Source organism: Leishmania martiniquensis, chromosome 11 (genome assembly GCF_017916325.1).
Source record: "Leishmania martiniquensis isolate LSCM1 chromosome 11, whole genome shotgun sequence".
In the NCBI taxonomy this organism is placed as follows: Eukaryota; Euglenozoa; class Kinetoplastea; order Trypanosomatida; family Trypanosomatidae; genus Leishmania; species Leishmania martiniquensis.
The window spans coordinates 543,273-559,428 of record NC_090146.1 but is presented as its reverse complement, the minus strand read 5'-3'; the positions used below and the strand labels follow the sequence as shown (position 1 = coordinate 559,428).

The following is a 16,156-nucleotide window of genomic DNA, read 5'->3' as shown; positions in this document are numbered from 1 at the left end:
CGATGTTAATTCTTTCTGCAGGTTGCACGGGGGTATGCCAGAGCGCCCGATCCCTCACCGACTTTCTCCTTCACATCCCCTCCCCAGACAATCACAAGCCTGCGGCACAAAGAGCAGGGGAGGAGAGATGGGTAAGAGCGACGAATGAAATGTACATCAGTGACACCCCCCCTTTCCGGGGAAAAAGGAGAAGGGGGAACGTCGAGATGGTGGTGGCCGCCCCAACAGAATGCCGCCACTGGGCAAAGCTGTCTTGTCGATGCCCTTTGTGACGGGAATACGGAGCAAGCGTGTATCTTTCGGTGCGGGTCTTCCTGTCCTGTTCACCCTCTTTCATGTTGGAAAAACTTTCTTCGTGAGAATCTTCTCCGCTTGTGAGAGCGCAAAGATGACATCGTTGTCGTCCTCGGCGATTTGCAGCAGCTCTGCAACCCGTGGCAGACAACCCCGCAGCGGGACGCGTGCGACTGGCCACTCCGCCAGGTTGTAGATGAGCCGCAGCATGTGCATGAGGACGTCGCGCTCATCCTCGTTTGCTATCTCGCCAACAAGCTGATCTGGGTAGCCCACCTCTGTCGCCTGGACCTTGGCCGCCTCTAACACGGTGATTTGGGCGGCCGCGCTGTATACGGCGACTCGAAGGGTCAAGTTAGGGTTGCGCAGATGCGGGAGAAGGCAGGTGAGTGTGCCACACGCCACAGCGTCGCGCCTCCCCTGTGCATACTCCGCAATCAAAGAGATGACCTCGGCCGCCTCAGCAACGAGCGCGGCAGCCTCCGTGTTGGCGATCGCTTTCGTGAGCGTCGCCACGCAGTCGAGCTTGAGAAGCTCCACATGGGCCTCCTTCACCTGAAAGAGCTGCCGCATCGCCGAGCAGGCAAGCATCTGCGTCGATGTGTGGGTAGACTGAATGAGACGAATCAACACAGGAATCAGCCCTCCCCGTACCAATGCTGCCGTCACAGCAAACGAGTTGTGCCACATGTGGCACGCCAAGACTACCCGCAGGCCCGCAACGACAACCTCATCGGCTTCGTCTTGCAGAGAAGCGAGAATGGCAGCGAGGTGCTCAGGCGGCGCCGTCTGCTTCCCGGCAGATACAGATGATGTCCCCTCCACGAAACTTTCCCCGAGCAGCTCCCTTTGCGTCTGGATCTCGCGCACGAGCAACTCGAGCGCCATACCCGCCCGCTCACGCAAGGCAGCGTTCTCATCCTTCTTCAAGGTGGAGAGAAGGATGGGCAGCATGTCATACGCAAGGCTTTGCACGCAATGCTCGCGCTTTTCTTTATACAGCTCCACCAAGTGATCCACCGCCTGCAGGCGAACATCGACGCGCTCGTCCAGCAGCCACCGACGGATTTTTACGTACAGAAAATCTCCATAGGCTTTGCTGAAGGTAGTTGGGCTGATGTACGGAGCATAAGGCCGTACCGCATGAAGCAGAATGCAGCGCTGGTGCGCGCTGTATGCAGTATCGTGGCGCTCTGGGGCTTCGTTGGGCTCGAGGCCCTGACGTCGCCGAATAGTAGTCCACATAAAGAGAGAGGGAGAGAGCCTACGTGGATCTCAGCCTTGATCTGCCCCAGGCTCACCCAAGCAGGAGGAAAGATGAAACGGCCGCACAGAGCCGCCCTGACCTCTCTTTTCGCGTTCTATGCCTCTCCTCTTTAGCTTCGTGTGTGTGTGCGTGTGCACGTGTGTGGCAGCGGTCTTTTCTCCTCCGCTTGTGTTCAAAGAGGACGAAAAGGGGGGAGTCACGGCAATGACGGAGCGGAGCAAACGCACCTGAGGTGCGCCCAGAAAGGCACGCGGGCCATGAGAATGAGATGCGCGAACAGCGAATGCACAGCGCAGATCGGCCATCACGCAGGTAAGCAGGCGAACATTAAGGGAAACGAACATGTGTGCGTCCATGCAGTGCATCCCTCGGACAGTACTGTCCACTGCAGGCAGCGGCTCTTCCCCATGCGCACCGGTGCCTCTGGGCAGCTCCCAAAATCGCGCCTCAGCGCCACACGCTGCAGAGGATGGAGAGGGGAAAATCGAAGGGGCGAGAAAGCCGCGCCACCGAAACACAGCCACGCAGAAGGCTGTACAAAGGACTCGTACGCGCATGCATACTGAAGTACCACGAAGCAGATGAAAGCGAAGAGAGTCAAGCCACAGTGTTCGCAAAGGTGCACAGAAAGCGGCTGCCTCTTTTTCAGCTTCTTCAGGTGATTTACGCTTTGTTGCCCACTGGTGCGCCATCCCATGAAGAGGCACATCAGCCCTGACAGGTGCTCGCAAGTAGACTGGCACTGCCCTTCGTCCACCACCACCACCACCGCCCTAATGAGCGTCTACACTCTCTCAAGATATTTAGCGTGCTTAGACGGCAACGACTAGCGCAACGAAAACAAGAGATGTACTGGCAGCATGAGGGTGCCCTCGCGTGCGTTTCACCGCTGAAGCACCGCACAAGCAGTGTAGTTTCATGAGTGCCAAAAGGCACGAATGCTTGTGCAACCTCAGCGGGGATTCATCACTCGAACCCCACTTACGGAAGCGCGGCACGATGGCGCGCCGCCTGCGCCGCCAGCTTCTGCAGCTCCGCCTTACGCGCCTCCATTGCCAGGCGCCGCTCCCTCTCACACGTCTCCGCGTAGGTGAGAAAGAAGTGGGGAGGCACGCTTCGCAGGATACGTTGAATTTCTTTCTCGCTCAGGACGCCTTCGTACATACGGCGCACTGTTGCCTCCACATCTACGCGCTGATGTTCATACTTCTCCGCCATCTCCCGCGCCGCCTCGGTCACCCCGTGACTGGCCTCGGACAAGAGTGCAGCCTCGTTATCTCGCTTGCGAGCCTCTGTCACCGTAGAATATGCTGCGCGAGTGTGCTCATCGGAGTTTTCCATCTCAACAGCGCGCCGCCGCTCCAGCTCTTTGCTGAAAAGTTCTCTGCGGCGGTGGATGCCTTCTCCACCGTCAGGAAGTCGCTGGAGGAGTGAGGACTGCGAGATGAGACGGCCGCAACGCTCCAGGTTGACTTGGATTTCGGCGGTGCTCAGATTTCGCACCTCCGCTTCGGTGATCGGCGCGGACGAGGCGCGGCTCATGACCATATGTACTCTACCCAAGAGATGTGCAGTCGTGGAATGCCGCGTCTGCCCTCCTCATCACCCACAAATGGAAAGGGTGTCTTGTGAACGCTGCCGTCCCCTCGTCACTGCTGAGGGTAACCGAGGAGTATCCGAAAGAGATGGTGGGGAGGGCAAGCTTTTCACGACAAAGAGCAGTGGAGAGGGGGAGGGGGAGGATGAGAGTGGGAGAGTGGGAGAGTGGGAGAGAGAGCGGAAATCTTCTTTGCTGAGATAAACTACATGAGGACGAAAAAGATCAGTGCAACTCGTGCGCGCAAGAGAAAAGAAAATGTAAAGGCCAACGCCGCCGCTCAGCTGCGCGCGTATTTGCTTCTTTTTCGCTTCCGCATGATGCACGAAATGAGGCGTGTGCTCTTCTGCCTGGACGCACTCCTCATTACGCACGGGCCTTCCTCTTGACCTCAAGCGCCCAGACCCCCCTCCAAAAAAAAAAGAGAACACGAGGCTGCACAAGCACACACCTGTAAAAAGAAGTGGAGGGCGGGCGGGACAGTTCTCTTTCTTTTTTTTTCCTCACTGTAGATTGCCGGGGGATTCCTTTCCCTCAGTATCCGTAACGGAGTTCGTCACTGGACACACGCACGCCTGCACGCGCAAGAGAAAAGAGCAGACAGGAAAAAACCAACGCTGTTAAACACCTAAGGTCCAGCTGCGTTACCCGGAACGATCCCCTCATCACGAAGAGACGCCGAGACACAGAGTCTGAGGAGGCAGAATTTGGGAAGGAGTGGGGGAAAGAAAGAGGGAGGGGTGCAATCCTTCCTGTGGCAGCAAGACAGGAGGCGGAAAGACCAGAAAACCGAAGAAGGAAATACACATTTGAGTTGAACGAAGGAAGCTAAGCGGAGGCGTGTAAACGTTGAAGACGAGGCGACCTGCACTCCCTCGTCATGTCAGAATGAACAAGCATAGACACCACTGCGGCTTCCAGTAAGGTTGGGTGAGGGGCGGTCTTTATTTCGTCGCTAATGTGGCAACGTGCACACGGGCCCACTTCGCTCTCCATTGCTTTTGTGGGTCGGCCATGCGACCGAGAGTGGCGCCAGCGGCGAGGAGGAGATTCAGACAGATGGGCACAAACGCACACATCGAAAACGCCGCGCGCCAAGGGAGCAGAAAAAGGGAAAGTGTAAGAGAAGACGCGATGAGAAACTTTCACTCAGTGGAGCACTCGCTCATACGAGGGGAAGGCGGTGGAAACAAACACTGCACTCAGGTTCGCGGATGCAGGAACTTCCCTGGAGATGGTGAAGCCAAGAGAAAACGTTAGTGGCAGCGGCGGGTTCTTAGCAAAGAAAACGAGAAGACATCAGCTCCCTCTAAGAGTACACCAGCGGGGGTGGTCGAGACCAAAGTTGCCGCGCGCGAACATGAACAGTGTGTGGGCAGCAGAGCACTCGTCTCACTGAGCGAAGACTGCAAAAGGAAAGGAGGGGAGAAGGCGTTCGCATACGCACGGCACTCGATTAAGAGGCGGGGACAGAGAGGGGCATGCAAGAGCCAGTGGGGGAGCGAGATGCGGCGCTGAGGAGGAGATTGTGCCGCAGGCAGTGACTCCTAGGCTGATGCAGTGTCCCAGAAGAAAAAAACAGGCAAGCGTCACTCCACCCAGCACTACCAGTGCTCCTCGCCACCAGAGTCATCATCGACTAGAAATAACCGGCCGATCTTTTCGGTGAGTATATGTACACATACAACCAGTTGGAAGAAAAGGGAAGGCCAAAAAGCAGGACAGGGAACGACAGATGGAGGTGAGCCGAAAGATGTACGAGAGACAACGGCAATGCGAGGGACGGGCGGCACAGTGAGGGAAAAAGACACGGGAAGGCATTAAATGCACACATGCGGTAATCACATTTGTCAAAGGTCAATGGAAAACACATAGCGAGGGAAAGCAGAGAGAGAGAGTAGGCGAGGCGCAGAGCTTGTGACCAGCGGTTGCCATCGCACACAACGGGCAACAAAGACGGCCGGAACACGAACAAACATCAAGAGTAAACCCTTACAAGCACGACAGCCAACGAAGTGCTAACGCGCGCAGAAAATACACACACAAAATAAGACATCTGCACATACACACACATGGACATATCGCTTCATACATTTATCCATAGATGTACATAAACACATACGGATCGTGAACAAAAAAAACACATAATCGCTCCTCAAGTCCCACAACCACGGTGGGATAGGGAGGGGCAAGAGGGAGCATCCCCACTGCCCTCTCGGCCCGTCACACCTGTCCCTTTCCTCCTCCTTCCTCGGGTGGGCCCTTCTGCACTTCTGCGAGCTGCATGTGAGTCCACTCGTGTTCAAAAGAGGTGCTTTCTTTTTTTTTTTCGAGACCAGGTCACTCGTGGGCGTAGAGAGGGAAAGCGGCTGGGAGGGAGGGGGGTCGATGAGCCGATGAACAGCATAGCGGCCACCATCTCTATCCACTTGCATGCAAGCGAAACGTTTTTTATGCAGAAAGCCGCAGACACGCCAAACATTTAGCTCAACTAAATATCGTATCCAGCGTAGTAGCTAGTGTAAGGATTCAGGGACTGCTGGTGTCCTGTTGCACCTCCGCCGTTGTGATCATACTCGTACTCATAGCTGTAATCGTTGCCGTTACTTTGGTGCTGCTCAAGGGCCCCGTATGCATTCGATGAGCTGCGGTTCGGGTTGCAGTCGAAGCCCTGTCCTCTAGCAGTAGCCTTAGCTTTATTGCTGGAAGGGCTCACGTAGCCCGCATTGGGCTCCGCAATGGCAGTCTCAACAAAGTCGGTTGCACTATACTGGCCCGTGACAGAGGCGCCGTAAGCACCCCTAGCACGATCTTGGACCGCTGTCGCGTCACGCCAACTGGCAGGTCGGCGAGCAGTCGTAGATTCGTGGCCTTTATTGCTTACCTTCCCACCATCTCGACTGCTGCAGCCGCTCTTGATGGACAAAGCGTTGTCGCCCACAATGCCAACGTCGAGTCTTCGGCGTCGATAAGCCTCCATGGCTGCCGAGCTGACCGTCACCGTCTTCTTTGCCGGTTTCTCTCTGCGAGGCTCTTCTTCAGTGTCGCCTTTTTGGCGGCGGCGGCGGCTTGCCGTGGTGTTACCGCGGTAGTTGTGGACGGTGGCATGACTCCTGACAAAGTGCACCACCTTCTTCTCCGCCCCAAGATCCTCGCGTTCATCCTGCTGCTCGCTGATGCGCAGGAACACCTGCTCGATCGACGTCTGCGACACGCTGTAGTCCGTAATGTGCAGCCGCTCCTTGTTTTGCTGCAGCTTCCAGAACGCCTTGGAGAGCTTCGTGTCCTGCGGCAGTGCAAAGACGAAGCGCTGCCCCTTGAACTCATTGAGCACGGCTTCAGGAAAGCTCTTCTCCACAAAGTGCTGCACAGCTGCCCGCATGTCCTTCCCCGCTATCCGAATACTCATTTCGAAGCCGGTGCCGTATTTCTGCTTCAGGTGAATTTTGTCACCAATGCAACGCAGAGCTCCATCAGCCATGATAGCCACGGTATCCGCGAGCTCCTCCACCTCCTCCAGGTGGTGCGTCGTCAGGATCACAGAGCAATTCTGCGAGACCTTTTGGATCGCCGTCCAGAGTCCACGGCGCGCCACAGGGTCCATGCCAGCCGACGGCTCATCGAGAAAGACGATCTGCGGCGAGCCAATGAGAGAGAGCGCCACAGACAGCTTGCGCCGGTTGCCGCCGGACAGCTGCGCGGCTGTTGTGCTCCGGTACTCCGTGATGCCGCACAGGCGCATAAGCCCACTCACCACCTTGCCACGTTGCTCGTACAAAATGCCACGGATCCCAGCGTATAGGTACAGGTGCTCCTCCACCGTCAGCAGGTCCAGCGTCGCGTCGAACTGTGGGCAGTACCCGATGCACTGCAGCGCCTCCTCGCTCTCTGTGACGATGTCGTACCCGCACACATAGGCGTTGCCGCTCGTCGGAATAAATTCCTGGCACATCATCGAGATGGCGGTCGTCTTGCCCGCGCCGTTCGTCCCCAAGAAGCCAAAGACCTCGTCTGGCAGGATGCTGAACGCGAGATTGCGCACCGCCACCTTGCCGTTAGAGTACACCTTGCGCAGGTCCACCACGCGCACCACGTCCACATTGACGTTCCTCGCCTCTTGCTGGTATACCTCCTTTCGCTCATCCTCCACATCCGAGTCCTCGTCGTCGATGACCTCGGCCGGGGCACCACGGTCGTAGCTGCTCTTCTGCCCCCACAAGCGTCGCCGCGGGTGGTCGATAAAGAGGGTCGCCAGTAGAAAGATTGGAAACTCAACGACCATGAAGACACACGGCCAGCCGACAACGTCCATACCCCAAGGATTCGACGGTAGGCTGAGCACCGCCTGTTGTCGATCCATCGCGAGGTTGATGATAGACTCGCCCATGCCGTACGATGGGACCAGTCGGAACGGCCAGCGCAGCATCTCCGACGCGTCCTTCGTGGAGTCTACCAACGAGAGGATGAACACCATCATGACAAGCAGAAAGCCGGTAACAAAGCTGACCGCCATTGTGACCGACTGCGCTGTGGAGTGCTCGTCGAAGCCGAAGCTGCAGACGTAGGCGCTTGCGGTGCTGCAGAAACCGTAGATGAGGAACACCACAATCGTAGGCCCCGCCGTCTCTTTGCCGACGTACTCCTTTCGGCCAAAGATTAAAAAAATCAGCAGCACCAAGATGAGTGTGATGGCGTAGGCGGCGATGTCGAAGAGAAAGTTCGTGAGCCAGTACACGTAGAAGCTCAGCCCCGAGACGTTCTGCAAGTGTCGTGCCTTGCACTCCCGCTCCTTCACAATCCACGCGACCGGGTTCGATGGCAGGAACGTGAACGGGATCATGATAATCGCGCCCATGAGGATTGTCTGCACGCCGCTGCGTACCTCCGCGTCCGTCGTGGTCGCCGGCATCAATTTTACAGACGTTTTCAAGGTGCGGCTGAAGTTTTTCGTGAACGATTGAAGTATGTACGTGTACAGCTGCTGAAGCACCAGGCCGGCGGAATGGTACGCAGATGTGTTGTAGAACAAAAAGGTGGCGCTATTTTCAAGAGGGATGACGCTTTGCAGCCCCGGGTCACCGCAGAAGATTGAGGTGTAGCGCGGCATCCCTAGCTTCTTTGCCGTGTCGGTGGCGTATAAGGACAGGTTTCCCGCGTTGGTAAAGTGGAGGTCGGTGATGTAGGAGCCCTGACGCGTAACGTTGTCGGTGGCACCAAAGTATCTTTCGCAACCTGACACCTGCATCTGCACAGTTTCGCCAAACATTTCACTAGAGAGGTCGATCGAGCCGGTCTGCGAAAAACTGACAAGGGTGAGTAGCATGGACATCATGATACATACCACTGGGCACACCACCTGGAAACACTGCATCCGGCGGTCGCGCATCGCGTTGCGCAATCGCTTCACCATCATGGACTTGAGCTGGGACATCATGCGTTCACGAGTGTGCATCATAATCTCGCAATTCCACAACGCATTGTCCTCTTCCTGGATTGTCACCGTGTCCTCCTCGACGGTGCTGCTTTCCTTATGGCTCCCCGTATCCCCCATGGCAATCTGCAGAAACACTTCCTCCAGTGTTGTCGCTGACAGCGAAAAACCACGTACTCCGACTGCCTCGCCGTTCTCTTCGAGACCCGCTAGCAGCGACGGAAACAGCTCCAAATCTTGCAGGGGTAGCTTGTACACAATTTCACAGCCGTTGAAGCTCACTGCCTCGCATCTGGGTACAAAGGACAGAACGAGACGGTCAACGTTCTCTGCCTCCGCGTCGGGGTCCATGGAGACGTTCATGTTGTAGCCAACGCCGAGGCGGCTCTTGAGGAACAGGCTGCTGCCGGAGCACTGCATGCTGCCGCGGCTCATGATGCCGATTTTGTGTCCCAGCAGGTCCGCCTCGTCCATGTAGTGCGTCGTCAGCAGAATGGTGTGCGCCTCTGACATGCGCCGCAGCAGCTCCCACGTGTAACGGCGCGCGCCAACATCCATACCGGCCGTCGGCTCGTCCAGAAAGATCAGTGGGCTGCGTCCGACAAAGGCGATCGCGACAGAGAGCTTGCGCTTCTGCCCTCCAGACAGCGCGCGCGAGGGGTCCTTCATTTTACTCAGCAGAGCTACCTCCTTCAAGATCAGCTGCACCGCATCCTCCAGCACGGAGCCGCTTAGACCCTTAATTTTGCCGTAGTACTCCAGGTGCTCGCGGCACGTCAGCTCAGGCCACAGAATGTTGTGCTGCGGGCAGTACCCGATCAGCTGCCTCACTCGGTCAAGCTCATCACAAACGGAGTAGCTGCTGATGTAGCAGTCGCCCTCGTCCGGCTCCACCATCCCCGTCATCATGTTCAGCACCGTCGTCTTGCCCGCGCCGTTGTGCCCCAGCAGCACAGAGATCTCTTTTCCATTCATAGACCAGTACAGGTTGTTCACCGCAACGAACCTCTTGCCGCCGCGCCGGTACTCCTTGCGAAGCCCCACAATTTTCACCGTCGCTTCTGAGTCATCGGTGTCCTCGAAAATGCCGTTTTGGGCACCACCGTCGTTCTCGCCACCCGCCATGACCACCTTCTTGCTGCCGCCGCCGCAGCAGCAGCGGCACAGTGCCTTGACGGGGTCGATTATGAAGAAGAGCGGATGCCTTGTCGTGCCCCAGTCCTTCGGCAGCACGGCGTCGAGGTACAGCATAAGGATGGAGTAGCCGACAAAATCCGCTGCCAGCAGGACGTAAAAAACTGAACTCCTCGGCGACAGCTCAGCGTTCCAAATGTCCGAGAAGTCAAAGCCCACTGCAACTTCGAGCGTGAGAATGTTCGTCAGGGCAGCCGCAAACGCCGTGGGCGAGAGGATGGACACGCCAACGATCACGTTGCCGGATGCACTCGTAAAGGCGAACGTCGGCACAGAGAGTGCGAAGAAGATGAGCGGTGCTAGCATCGAGGCAAGGCGAGCTTTGCTGAAGAAACTGGCAATGAGGCCCGAGAGGGGAATGGTGCTCAAGGCAAACAGGTAAAATGTCATGAAGAGGACGTACGCATCGCTGCTCGGCACAAACGTGAGCTTCAGCAGAATGACGATAACGATGCACTCCACAAGGTACTGCAGGGCGTACGTCACCAACCAGGAAAGGTAAAGGGATGTGTTGCTGAGGCCCATAATGAGCATCGCCTCCCGAATGCGCAGCTCCTTCTCCAGCACGATGCGCTTTGTCAGCTGCGTCACCGGGTATAAGAAGGAGAGGACAAGAATGAAGGCGACGAGCGGCGTGGCTGTCTTCAGTAGCATCTTCTCCGTGTACCCCTGGAACCCGAGCGAGGTGGCGTAGGGGTGAATAAGCTCACCATCCGTGTAGCCGACGTCCGTCAGGTAGCACTGGTACAGAATTTCCTGTAGGCTATGGAAGCCAGAGGCCGTATACATCTCTGCCCGATCAAATTGATAGCCGCCGGGGTACTGCAGATCCGCCACCTTCGTGGGGGACGGCAGCGAGGCCGAGTTCATGTGCAACACAACGTCGAAGCTCTTTGCGTCAAACGCATTCACCTCGACAATAGCCCAGTGAGACCCCGGGGTGGTCTTCACGTGCTCCCGCGCCTCCTCCACGGTGTCGAAGGTGCCACCGTTAACTTGCCGGAAGTACTGCGACTTGGCTTCGAGGCACTGTGTGAGGGAGGCGGGAACAGAGGCAGCTGGCGCGAAGTACAGCATGCCAGAGTTCATGATAGCATCGTAGCGAGTACTCTCCGTAATCCCAGCGGCGGCCAGCGTCGCCGATGCAGCGCTTTCAGAGTCGCCGGCAAGGGTTTTGCGGGCAGTCCACTGCATGATGATGATGGTGTCCAGCGGCGGTACCCGAACACCGTTGCCGAGTATCGCGTTCAGGTACAAGCTAATCAGTCGGCGGCCTCCACTGGTAGCGTCAAAGCACAGCCCCTTCACGGGCAACCTCGACTCATCGCCGCTGCAGTCGTACGGGTACTTGACAGTGGTGCAGTCTTGGAGGCCCGAGATGATGCCCATGGACACATTGTTGCACATCACTCCCATGTAAAAGTCCGGGATCGTAATGGAGGAGACGGCCTCGTAGTCAAGCACTTGCCTCTCCGCGCAATTCTCGTCGCCGAAGGCGGCCCACAGAATAATGGCACCAAAAACGAAGAAAAGAGGCATCAACAGCTCCAGCGCGGTGCCGGCCCATGCCCGCTGCTTCTGCTGTATCGTGCGCTCCACGGTTGCGAGAAACTGATCACAGAATGTGCCGCCTTTCTCATTCGGTTCGATGTCGAGCGGCCCTTCGTCCTCCACTCGTCGAGATCGAGCGAGCGATTTAACGTTGGCGCCTGCAAGTGCGCGACCAGAATTCGCTGTTGAACCTCGCGCGGAGTCCACAGCGAGCATGTGAGAGTTGGCCATGATTTGGGCATCGCGCTGATAAGTGCGCTGCCGAGTGGCGTCTAAAAAGACACTGGTTTGTGCTTGGCGGCGGCCCATCTGGCTGCTTTTCAGATGTGGTTGCTTTCAATGTTTCCCAAGTGGGGGAGTCGCTCAGCCGAACGTCCGAGTCTGTGCACTGTACGTCCCAGGGTAGTGTTCGGCGAGAAGTCAGTATTGAGAAGGGAAAGGCCGAAAGGAGGTGTTGCACAGAGAAGAGGGCGCACGTGTACACACAGAGAGCCACAGCGCACGCACACAAACGAGTGAAGAGTGCCAAAAAAAAATTCGAAAGCGGTGAGGTGACAGCGCTGACGTCAAACTTCCCGAGACGTTGGCGGCGGTTAGAACAAAAATGCGGAGAGCCCCCAGCACGGATACCGACGAAAGCAATGGAGAAAAAAGTCACAGACAAATCACCTGCTCCAGCCCCAAAGCAAGACGAACAAGAGGAGAAAGGGCCAGAGGGTTAGTCGGAGGCTCCGAGGCACGTGCACCCATATACATCCCCACGTCTGTGCACAGCAGACGGCTCGCAAGCGAAGCAAGAAGAGGTGAAGCGTAGGCCTCAGAAATATCGCGGAAACGAGAAGCAGGATGGGCGAGGAGAGAGATAAGAAAGACTATACACATTCAAAAAAAAAGAGGACCAGAAAGGGAAAACACTGCTGGGCAATGCGTATTGCTGATGGTCCGTGGTGAGGGACCCTCGCGATCGTGTCGTTCGACGAGGTTCCTGTATGATAGAGGAAGAGAGAGTAGTGTCTTCCGCGGGCCTTTCTCTTTGACCGAAGAGGCTCTGAGCACCACAAGCTTCTGCTCCCTGCCCCCACCAGTGAGTGGGAGAGACAGAGACGGTGTTCAAGCAGAGATGTAGACGCCTGAAAGCAAGAAGTCGGATGCGCAGACGCGTGTTGGCGCAAGCTCGTGCGAACGGCTTCGAGGCTTCAAAGGAGTGAAGGGAAAACACCGGGAGAGTTCGGCATCCACTGCAGCGCTGCGCTTCAGTCTCGCAAGTGTTTTGGCTGGGCTCAGCAGTCCGAAGGGTGGGCCAAAGAGGGTAGGCGGGCAATCACAAGCATGATGGTACGCGTGGCCACGAGCGTGCGTAGTGCGCATCCATTTTGTATGCGATTGGTGGAAAGGCATGGACGAGGACGAGAAACGACAGGAGCCTCGGAGGGTCAAGGGGGCAAACAGGAAGGAGGGAGGGGTAGCCGGGGGCAGTGGGGGGAGGCAACTACAGGAGAGGTGGCGATGCAGAGAGAAGTGCATGCGGCACACTCATGACAACGGGGAAATCGGTGCAGAGCACCAGCTGGACACGAATGCGCTGCGTCACGGTGCAGCATGCAGCCTGCCCTCTGGTGCTTCGCCCAAGCGGGCCAAGCGCGTTTTTCCTGGCAGCACAGCCGAGCGAAACAACGAAGGGAAACGGCAATGGTGGTGGTGGTGCTTGCGCGTTCCGACCACTCCCTGTGTGCCCCTTTCTGCACGCTCAGTGCACGAGACGAAGCCCTAGCACCGCACCCACCACCAGTGTGCGTCGGGTATATTGTTCTTTTCTTTTTACGTCTGTGAGCAGAAAGGGCATGGCAGACGAGCGGACACTTCGACTTGTGCACACTTCAGGCTTCAGAGAGGTGGGAAAAAAAAGGATATAGAGAGAGAGCGACACGCGCGTCGATGGCCGTGCTGTTTTTGCTCACAGAGCCGCAGTAAAGGGAAATAGCTTTCGCGTGTTTGCCATGACGACCTCAGCCAGGTGCTCCATCGAGGATACCTCGTCACGGTGCAGCTCATAGACAGCCTCCAATACCTGCACGATGGCGCAAGGCTCATTTCGCCCCTTCACGGCACACCCTTCTTTAAACTTCTCTTTGCGGCACGTCGAAAACGTGGTGAGGACAGCATCTGACACGCACTGTCGAGATGAAGTGCGCGCCGCGGCCGCCATCAAGAGCTTCTTGGAGGCATGAGTGCTCTTGATTTCGCACCACGGCGCGTCTGTCTCCAGCATCAGTCGCTCGAGCGGAATCGTCTTGACAACCTCCAGATTCTCCACTGTCTTCAGACTACATCCGTTCACGCCAATGAATAAGTTCGCATCCAGGTACTCCTGCAGCTCGTCCCAGGTGCCGGTGAAACTGTGGACCACCGCACCCACAAGCTCGGGAAGGTACGGCCGGAGCAGCTCCTTGAAGTCACCGCACGTGTTCCGATCGTGAAGGAACAGTGGCAGGCGATGCCTCTTTGCCATCACCAGCTGCTTCTCAAAGTATTTTTTCTGAATGTCCTTTGGGCAGAAAGACAAACGGTCGTAATCAAGGCCGATCTCCCCCACCGCCGCGACGCAGCCGCCGGCACGGACGGAGTGTCTCTCGATGAGATCATCAAGCGCCTTGAGGTAGCCCTCCTCATCATCCAAGAACTCTTCGCAACGCGTCGGGTGACAGCCGACGGTGCATAAGCATTGCAGCGTGTCGGTGGTGTAGCGGGCACACATGTCGATCACTGCTTTGCTCTCCTCCAAGTTGCCGCCGGTGAGAAGGAGTCCGCGTACTCCCGCCACCACCGCACGCTGCAGAACCGGCTCGATATCGGAGGGGTGATGGTGGCGTCCGTTGTACACGCCCGTGTACATTTTATCGGTGAGGTTCACAGCAATGTCGATGAGCTTCCATTGAGCACAGCTCGGCGGCGACTTCGTCATGATGCACGTGTGACAGACGGAAGACTGTGAAGAAAAAAAGTCCATCACAGTCGCATGCAGTGCCGCTGACTGAGGAGATGTGGACAAGTGGAGGTGGCGCTCACCTATCCTTACCCCAACGGCACCGGGACGTGGCAAGAACAAGGCTACGAGAGAGAAGAGGAATGCGCAAGGGAGCCGATGAGCCAAGTACAAGTGACGCCCCGGTCCGCAGCGCGTAGCAAGAAAAGGGGAAGACGCGTGCAAACATCGAGCAAAGGAAGGTGGAGAGCCGATGACAACTCCGGCAGGTGGCGCACGAAGAGGCAGAGTCAGCCATGAAAGCCGGCGTACATCAATGCAGCAAGCCATGGTATCCACTTCGATGACGGTTCGTGCCAGCCATACGCGTGCACAGGACAGAAAGCAGCCTGTGCCACCTCGCGCCACCGCCGCAGCCTCTCCGTACAGCCAAGATGAGCTCGATGCGGCACGGCGCCGCTCGGCACGGGAAGCGTCAGCCGACAAGTGGAAGACAGCTACACACGCTCACAGCATAGAGCCACTGTACACAGCCGCCAGCGCTTTCACGCGAGAGGCGCTGTCTACAGCCTTGCTCTCCAGCTGCAGCAAGTCCGCTCGTGCGCCCCTCTCTCCTATGCGTTACCAAGGCGCATGTAGGTGAAAAAGGTCCCCTCCTTTGTTATTGTTGCGGTTGTATTTCGTGTCCTTGGGAACAGCATCACAAAGACACCCGAGGGAGCGGGAGCGAACGAATAAGGATGGGACAAGATGGTAAAACACATACGGGAGAGAACGAGACCACCACGTTCAGGCGGGCAGGCAAACAGGGGCCTGAAGATAGGCAGCAGAAGACGGGGGGGCGGAGAGGTAACCTTCCAGTGCAGGTGATGAGGGCACATCCGCTGCGTGTGGTTACCCCTCCCCCTCGACAGATACGCACCGCAGAGAGGCGCCCACACACAACGATAGGATAGAAAGACACTACTAAGGTGCTGAGATACTCAGACGGCCGCAGGCGCCTCCCCTCACCACAGGATAGAAAGCAGAGACGCATTCGTCAGCTTTTTCTTCTTGCAGCGCGACCTTTCTGTCTGCTATACGGTGTGAGCTCCACGTCATAGCGCCCGGTCCTGTCACACGCTCTCCGAGTTGTGCAGGGCAGCCGTAGTGCCACGCTTCACTGTCACTAACGATGCTGCCACCCGCGCCCGGCGAGTAAAAAAAAAAAAGAAAAAGAGCTGATCTCGTCAGCCTTACGTGCCTCTCCTTCACTGACAAGAGATCGGGTCGGTTCAACATATTCTCCGCGCGTCTCCTATTTTCAGCCATCTTTTTTCCGCCGCACGTGTCCCGAGCATCGCTTAACAGCAAGCCGCCACCGAGCGCGTCCCCGGAGCTGACTCTCTTCGGTGACTGGAGAAGACCACTTGCGGCTTTAGCTCCTCGTTGGCCAGAAGTCAAAAGAGGCCAGAGCACCTGGAGTGGCGGCTCCGTTAGTGACACAGACCTGCAGCCACGGATTAGTGGCGTCAAATTATATATCCCATAGAGGACGAGAGGGAGGCGATGTCACAAGACCTGCAAATATCTATAGATAGATATTAACAGACAGACGCCGGAAGTCCCCCAGAAGCAGCAGTGCCCTCGACCCTTCACCCGCAAGCGGGGTGAAAGAGGAGGACAGAGGGCGAGTCCCTCATATCTGTGTCAGAGGGTCGAAGGAAAGAGAGCAAAGTCGAGCAACAAAAAAAGGGATGTGACCACTCATATGCACAGAAGGGGGGGGGGGTAAAACAGCGGCATGTGACCCGGCTGAAGGCCGAAGGAGAGTCGAGCGATCGAGATGCCCGTACGATG

The 16,156-nt window shown here is 57.0% G+C and overlaps 4 protein-coding genes across 4 annotated transcripts; all 4 read right to left on the bottom strand.

Moving 5' to 3' along the window:
• Positions 1 to 333: 333 nt before the first annotated feature.
• LSCM1_06632 (uncharacterized protein) lies at positions 334 to 1,539 on the bottom strand (the record flags this gene model as incomplete). The annotated part of the gene is made up of 1 exon (XM_067324044.1): positions 334 to 1,539. The coding sequence occupies one exon, from the start codon at positions 1,537 to 1,539 to the stop codon at positions 334 to 336; it is 1,206 nt and encodes a 401-aa protein (XP_067180585.1).
• Positions 1,540 to 2,542: 1,003 nt separating this feature from the next.
• Positions 2,543 to 3,103, bottom strand: LSCM1_06631 (uncharacterized protein; the record flags this gene model as incomplete). The annotated part of the gene is made up of 1 exon (XM_067324043.1): positions 2,543 to 3,103. The coding sequence occupies one exon, from the start codon at positions 3,101 to 3,103 to the stop codon at positions 2,543 to 2,545; it is 561 nt and encodes a 186-aa protein (XP_067180584.1).
• A 2,546-nt stretch (positions 3,104 to 5,649) lies between these two features.
• On the bottom strand, positions 5,650 to 11,643 carry LSCM1_06630 (uncharacterized protein; the record flags this gene model as incomplete). Its single annotated transcript, XM_067324042.1, has 1 exon — positions 5,650 to 11,643. One exon carries the CDS (start codon positions 11,641 to 11,643, stop codon positions 5,650 to 5,652), a length of 5,994 nt encoding a protein of 1,997 aa, XP_067180583.1.
• Positions 11,644 to 13,288: 1,645 nt separating this feature from the next.
• Positions 13,289 to 14,296, bottom strand: LSCM1_06629 (uncharacterized protein; the record flags this gene model as incomplete). The annotated part of the gene is made up of 1 exon (XM_067324041.1): positions 13,289 to 14,296. The coding sequence occupies one exon, from the start codon at positions 14,294 to 14,296 to the stop codon at positions 13,289 to 13,291; it is 1,008 nt and encodes a 335-aa protein (XP_067180582.1).
• Positions 14,297 to 16,156: the final 1,860 nt, after the last annotated feature.